A 7,471-nucleotide genomic window follows, 5' to 3' on the forward strand; every position below is an offset into this window, starting at 1 on the left:
CAAGTGCTCAAAATACCAATATTTATAATTTGCCATCAGTTGTTTAGTTAGCAGCACATTTGTTAAACCAATATTGAAATAGCTTACGTTGTCGCAACTATTGCACGCTGCACATGCCTTTAGTTTCACTTGATAGTTGACAGTGAACTCCGTTAGCTTCTTGAAGTTAATTAACGAAGGCAATCGTCAGGAAAACTATGCTGAAGATATACTTTAATCTTACTATAATATTAGCTTTTTACACAGCATACAACATTTACATGCTAAATCGTTATAATTTTATCATGAGCCGTACAAGTACGTAGATATAAGCAAAATAATAAATATATTTTAATAAAGTTTAACCTATTTTAGCCCTAATAGCAGAATGGCCAAAGGATGCACTGGACTTGACAGCAAACATATCGCCCTTTGAGGACACTGCTTTAATTAAGCCCCAAGCTTTTTGTGGAGAGAAAACCTTTCTGCTAATCTTTGTGGAGTCAAGTGTTCGGAACTTCCTAGCCCGGCAAGCTATACGGGAGACCTGGGGGAACTCATCACGCTTCAACTATCCGGATTTCCAAAAGCTCCATGGCCACCTGAAGGGGACTTACTATCCTCCTCTCAAAAGTAGGCTTCAGCTCTATTCGGAATACCTGACCGGAAAGGATGAGAGCCTCCGTGCCTCTGTGAGGGTGCTCTTTATTATCGGGCGAAGCAGGACAAACGAATTCTTGAGGCAACTTCGTGAAGAAGCGGATCAGCACAACGACATCATTATGGAGGACTTCATCGATAGCTACCGAAATTTAACGCTGAAAACTGTGCTGGCGCTGAAACATTTAAGCAGCAGCTGCTACAACACCACCGCTTACGTGTTGAAGACAGATGACAATGCCTTCGTAAATATTCCCAATCTGTTGCACATTTTATTGGGTGGCTCCATGCCGACTCGAAATTCTTTCGGGAAGAAGGTATTCCGACTGACAACCACCAGCAATGTGCTGTTGGGAAAAAAGCTTAGTCGGGCCAAACCCATAGTGGATGTGAAAAACAAGTGGTACATGCCACACTACATGTATCCAAATAACACCTATCCAGCCTTCCTGGTCGGCAAAGGTTACCTAATGTCCATGGATGTGGTCAAACGCTTGTACGAAGCTGCCTGGTATACGAAGGTGGTTCACTTGGAAGATGTCTTTGTCACTGGTCTTTGTGCCGTGTATGCCGGGGTGGAGCGCATGCACAGCTCGCTCTTTCCAATGTTTAGGTCGAAGAGGTTATGTAATTATAAGAATAGTATAATTAGGGAAAGACCGAAGGGTTTAAGTTTCTTCAAAGTATTTAACTTTGTTACCAATTACAGTATAAAGTGTACGCAGTCTCATAAAGCTGAGACGAAGCCTTTATCTTAAGATATCAATCGTCACATAAATATATTTTTACCCTTGCAGGGTATTATAATTTCAGTCAGAAGTTTGCAACGCAGTAAAGGAGACGTTTCCGACCCTATAAAGTATATATATTCTTGATCAGCATCAACAGCCGAGTCGATCTAGCCATGTCCGTCCGTCCGTCTGTCTGTCTGTCCGTCTGTCTGTTTCTACGTCAACTAGTCCCTCATTTTTAAAGCTATCTGAATGAAACTTTGCATATAGTCTTCTATATACTCTCACTGCTATATATGTCGGAACGGGCCGGATCGGACGACTATATCATATAGCTGCCATACAAATGTTCGATACATTTTAGAAAATTTTTTATAACTTTGCTGTTTTTAAACATTTTTGCATAATTTTTAACTAGATATGGCCATTTTATATTATTTCAGAATTTTGGTAAAAATTTTATAAAAATCGGACGACTATATGATATAGCTGCCATAGGAACGATCGGGAAATTAATATAAATTATATTATAGCTTCGTTGCTTTTTTTATTATTCTAGAAATTTGGTATAAATTTCATAAAAATCGGACAGCTATATCTTATAGCTGCAAGATTTATCTATATATTTTTGCATATTTTAATTGTTATTGGAATAGTTATTACACCTTTGCAGGGTTCTATAATTTTAGGTCAGCATCAACAGGCGAGTCGATCTAGCGAGTCGATCTAGACATGTCCGGAACAACAAAACTATTTCCCATTTTTATTTATTTTTAAATTTAATTTCTTTAAATTTCTTTCTTTAGTTGTGATAGATTACAAATTCGACCCCTGATCAAATTCCATTTTTGTTTTTTTATTTAAAACAATAGAAAAGCATCTTGTAAATACCCGATATGACGCACTTTCTCAGTTATTATGCATAGGTATGTTTGCACGTCTGATGTGGGAATAAAGGCAGGTCAATATTGACGACTTTGGTGTCTACCATTTACATAACTATTTATTCAAGTTGCACCTTAGCAAACGCAAAAATGATTAGTGTGAAGAACAGGTTAGATATTACCATTGGGAAAGCATATAAATAGCCTCCATTTGGACTGCAGAATTAGTTCTGGTTCCAGCACAGCAAAGCACAAGCCAATAATATCATCATGCAGCTCACTACTTTCCTGATGACCCTCCTGGTGGTTGCCATGCTCATGCTCTTCAGCGCTCCTGCATCGGAGGCCACCTTCCTCCTTATCGCCTGCATGCTGCGGTCTCCGCTGTGCCCATGGGTCACCACAGCCACCACTTCAACCTGAGGTGTCATTGTCGACCTTGGTAGTTGGATCGGAATCATCGGAAATGTTTGAACTAAAATGGACTCTTGATCGGAATAGTATACAGAAATAAATTCTTTTGTTGCATTGAAAGTGTTTTATGTGTTTTTATTTGTAAGTTTATCAGGAAGCTGCATAGTTTATGGATGGGAGAATCCTCGACTCCAGGGTGAACCATACTTTATTAACAATCAAAGTTAAAGAAAAGTTTGAATATTTTATATAATTTTATCAAAGGCATAGATCAATATCTCTTTTTATTACTTGTTCCCTTTGAAAATAACATAGCTATAAAGTCAAACCTCTAATTCTTTCTTTTTTGAAGCTAGTCAAGAAGTATATTGAATAATTATACAAAACACTATGGCAAAGATATTCATAGCAGCCTCGTGCCCAAAATGACAACATCTATTTCTCATTCAAATTGAAACATATTTCAATTATATTTTATGTGTCTTTTTATTGTTTGCCAGGCGGTTCACGCGTTTGATTGGTTACGAATGTAACTAAATCCGATGATTGCCTTGTTGTTTCGACCTTGAACACAAACTCTGTCCGAATTTATGTGTTTATTATCCGACACGAGGGAGACATTGCGTTGCATACTTTCTGACGGGGGGACCAATGAATTGGCGGAAGCGGAAACGACTAACAGCGCGCTAGTGTTTGCTTAATTCCGTTTCTTGCTGATTTTATGGATGGATTTTATGCCCAAAAGTGTTCATGCTCTGCGGCCAGCAGAACAGCATTTGTTGACATTTTCGCAGCCAAGGTCTGACGTAAACAGGATATTTCCAGAAATTGTTTACGACTGGAATTGATGGCGTCAAGCAACCGATTAGAAGGCCGCTCGAAAGTCAATCAGAATCACTCAAATGGCCCGTATCCAATACGCAAAAATGATGACGCCATATGTAGCGGCCGGGACGGTGGTACGGTGGCCCATGGGAGTGCATAAATTTCGATTCGGCATCGCTGAGTTATCGCCATCATTCGCACAATAAATGACAATATTTGGCTGCAGCAATGGCAGTTCAAGTTGTGCCTCAATAATCCGATGCTGCCATGACAGCGATTTATCTTTATATGGCAAGTGTTTCGATTTGATTTCGCTCGTAAATCGCCGTCCTGCTGGCCCCCGGTTAGTTCTGTCATGCTTAAAGCTAAATATCAGTTAGTCAGAATCTTTAAGAACCATTTAGCAGCCACACGCCAAGGTCACACAATTGACTTGTCTGGCAAACTATTAATGCATTGTACGGGGCCCCATTGAGACGAGATAATGAACATCTCGGACGGATCCAGCAGACGGCCAACTTCTGGAGCTCTGGAACTGTAACAGCTGCAGGCGTTTAAATTGGCCATCCGACCGGAGTTGGCTGCCAATGCAACCCATAGCCATCTCCATCTCATTTGGCCTTTGTCTATGCCCCTGTGTGCCATAAAGTTGGCTCCTCCGCCGCACTCTTCCGCAAATGTGGGCACTTGAAGAAAATGCGGGGAAAATATTAAGATAGCGAAAAAATAAATTATATCACATATAATATAAAATTCTAAGTAGAAACATAAAAAAAAGTATAATAAATATATTTTAAATATTTTATTTTAAAATAATTAAATTTAATTTTAAAAAATATTACTTCAATACATAAATGCTTTCATGATCTCATATTTTTATGATTTAAAAACTTTGGGTAATTATAAATTCTTATTAGCAAAGCCTAAAGTAACTAAAATCCAAAAAGGAACAGGAATAATTTAGAAATATTAAGATTTTTCGCTGTGTATTTTGTTTATAAGTATTTAATAATATTTTTGTTATCACAAACTAGAAACTAACATTTCTCCAATTTGTTCAAGTGTATAAACTGTTGGCCTAGGGCCAGGGCAAAACTTATTTCGCCTTCTTTACCAGCAAAGGGGCTAGAGCAACTCGTTTGTAATCAAAATAAAAGCAGCTTTAAATTAAATGCTTTCGCATTTTATATTCCTAAGAATTTATATCTTCAGTTTGGTTAAAGGCTCAGACACAAACTTAACTCTAGTTTTATTAAAGGCAATTAAACAAATTTAAAGTATTTTTGTCCATTTATGGTTCACAGACAATCTGTAAAAATGCCTGCTCTTGATTGCCATTCATATGGACTTACTGGCTGCTCGTTCGATAAAAAATAATTGCCGAGAACATCATAAAATCCTAGTGTCAGTAGCCCCCGAAAAATCTCACGTTAGGGTGTTTGCTATCACACACATCTGAAATGGCAGTCATATGGCATATAAAGTCCCAATTTGCTGCAGGGACACTTTTACGACCACAAAACCTGTTGAAGCGTATTGTAATGGCTTAAGAATGAAAGAAATTAATTGGCGACCTGACGAAATTACTTCATTAGCTGCTAATTGAATTGGCTCTCTCCGGGACATATCGGTCGGCAGGTTGGGCTCTCGACATGATTAATATTGCACTTTGGCAATGACCAGACAAAAAACACAGCCCGGTTGGATGGATGGACTCGCAGACCTTGGGACCGAATAAAAGACAAACTAAGGGACCGCAAAGGCGGGTGTTGTCTACCCTCGTTTATGCTATATGAATAGAGTCCTCTTTTCCGGTCCGGCTCCTCCGCCTCCGCCATTAATCTCAATTTCAGCGGCAAACATTCAATCAACCCAAAGGCGGGCTAAAGGCGGCTCTCGTAATTAAAGGCACATTAAGCGCTCGTTAAACTTAAAGTGGCACTTAAAGATCCAGTTGAAGAGGATTTCCCAGCCATTTCCATGGCTCCTGCACAGTTACGGACCCCGTGTTACACTTAATGGTCTATGCAAATCGAGAACTATTGGCAATATTATGTGAATTTAAAGCGGATAAATCGATTTAATGGAGCATATAGAAAAGTTTAAGGCCCACCAGTGGAAGCCATTCAAATAAGAAGAACATTCGACCACTTGAACGACATAAATTGGGGTCAGTTGGAATAAAATAAAATGTGTTGTTGCATAGCTTTAACAGGAATTAAAGGAAATACATTTTTAAATACAAAATATTTCTTATATATACATTTTCCAGGAAATATTTGTAAAATGGAAAAGAAATTCTTCAAGTAAATAAAGGCAAATATCGCTTAAATAAAAAACTTTGATCTGGTAAAAGCAAAAATAGAATATTCAAAATGTTGATTTCATTGTTTAGCTATTCGAATTTTTCCTTATTTACTCATCGTACTCAATGGGTTATTTCGGAATTTATTTAATAGTCTGTCTGTGAATGGCACTACGCAAGCAAAAATATTTCAGTTGAAAAACAATTAGGCGATTGAGCCCAGTGATGCAGAGAAAAATGTGTAAATAAACGAACCGCCTTGAAATAAAAGCAAATCAAATATACATACCATAAATCCCATTTCAGGCAGAAAAGCTTTGATATATAAATACTTGTTGGCCAAAATCATTTGACCATCGCTGGCTTTGGCTGCACGCAGATTAAGGCTGTGAGCGTCGTCCTGATGCCACTACTCGTATCTGTGGAAGGCTTTTGCGGGAAAGTGCATAAAATTTATTTTGGCTTGTCGCTGGCCGTAAAATTGTTGGTAAAGAAGTGCCATAAAGAGTATTTAATGGCGCGACTGTCTGTAATTAAAATCCCACACGCGCTGTTGCTCTCAGTCTCCTTCGGCATGGGCATGCATGGCGTATACGTGATGTGAGTGAACTCTAAGCCAACTGTCCCTATGATGCGACTTTAAAATGCAATTCAAGGGCTTTAATTAAATTTTTAATATGTATTCTGTGTACAACTTTTGGTTTTCTTCTTTTTCGATTGTATGTACTCATTTTTTGCTAGTTTTCCTGCTATTTACATTGCAACATTGTCTGTGGCCGGAATAGTATGACACTTGATTTATGGCCATTTGTTTTTCGCTTACCAAACAGGCTCATAAATACACAAAAAATGACAAAACAAATGGTAGGAAAAAATAGCAAATATTCGTTTAAATGGAGCAAAATTTATACATTTATTTGATGCATTTCGTGGAGCTTATATAATGCAATTCCTAGTTAAAGCAATTGGCCAAAAGCAGAAACCAAAAGAGACACGGAGTTAACAGCCAATTTAACTGCCCACGCTGCGTATACTTAATTTGCCTGCGGTAAATAATGGCAAAGCTATTTTGTTCGGATTTTGCGATTTCGGAGCGTAAGCAATATCCGTTAGCAGTTTTCTGTTGCCTTGCATCGCACGTTGGTTTATGCCATGCGCCGAGCATTTGTCTTGGCCCGGCCTGAACGGCGGCCAACACCCCGATAAGCTGTTTTTATTGGCAAAGTTTGGATGGGACAAACTGGTGCTGGGTTGCTGCTTCGACACTTATTTGAATTTATATCCCAGCAAAGTGTTTGCCTGATTTCACTGCGTTTGTTGCATTTTAATTAGAAACTACGATTTGCACGGCTTGGCAAATGCAATTTTAACTTTAATTCCAACACTTGGAACCTAAAAGGCAAAATAAATAAATATTAACAAAAAGTAATATATAATATAATGCCTTTAGAAACACTTTATAATTAGGGAACCTTTTTTAATTAGGCTTGATTTTTTATTAATTTATTAATTGTTTTTATATTATTCATTTCTATATTTAGTAAACCATTTACCATATTTTTCCAAGTGCTTAAATTTCCCACAACTCCTAGATTCCCGGCCATAGACTACCCACAAAGTGACATCTTTTGGTCACGCCTGTCCGGGCTGTCTGACAATTGTGGTGGGCGCAT

General features: G+C 38.1%; 2 protein-coding genes across 4 annotated transcripts; both read left to right on the plus strand.

Moving 5' to 3' along the window:
* Positions 1–46: 46 nt before the first annotated feature.
* Positions 47–1,451, plus strand: LOC108074088 (beta-1,3-galactosyltransferase 1-like). 3 transcript variants are annotated; one of them, XM_017165972.2, is made up of 2 exons: positions 47–297; positions 355–1,451. In XM_017165972.2, the coding sequence occupies exons 1-2, from the start codon at positions 198–200 to the stop codon at positions 1,395–1,397; spliced, it is 1,143 nt and encodes a 380-aa protein (XP_017021461.1). In that variant the 5' UTR covers positions 47–197; the 3' UTR covers positions 1,398–1,451. The 3 variants fall into 3 exon arrangements, with proteins under 3 accessions (XP_017021461.1, XP_017021462.1, XP_017021463.1); XM_017165973.2 differs by having other exon boundaries at positions 364–1,451; XM_017165974.2 differs by having other exon boundaries at positions 367–1,451.
* A 1,018-nt stretch (positions 1,452–2,469) lies between these two features.
* Positions 2,470–2,788, plus strand: LOC108074060 (uncharacterized). The gene has a single exon (XM_017165932.3). The coding sequence runs from the start codon at positions 2,525–2,527 to the stop codon at positions 2,675–2,677; it is 153 nt and encodes a 50-aa protein (XP_017021421.1). The 5' UTR covers positions 2,470–2,524; the 3' UTR covers positions 2,678–2,788.
* Positions 2,789–7,471: the final 4,683 nt, after the last annotated feature.

This window comes from Drosophila kikkawai, chromosome 3R (assembly GCF_030179895.1).
Source record: "Drosophila kikkawai strain 14028-0561.14 chromosome 3R, DkikHiC1v2, whole genome shotgun sequence".
NCBI classification, from domain to species: Eukaryota; Metazoa; Arthropoda; class Insecta; order Diptera; family Drosophilidae; genus Drosophila; species Drosophila kikkawai.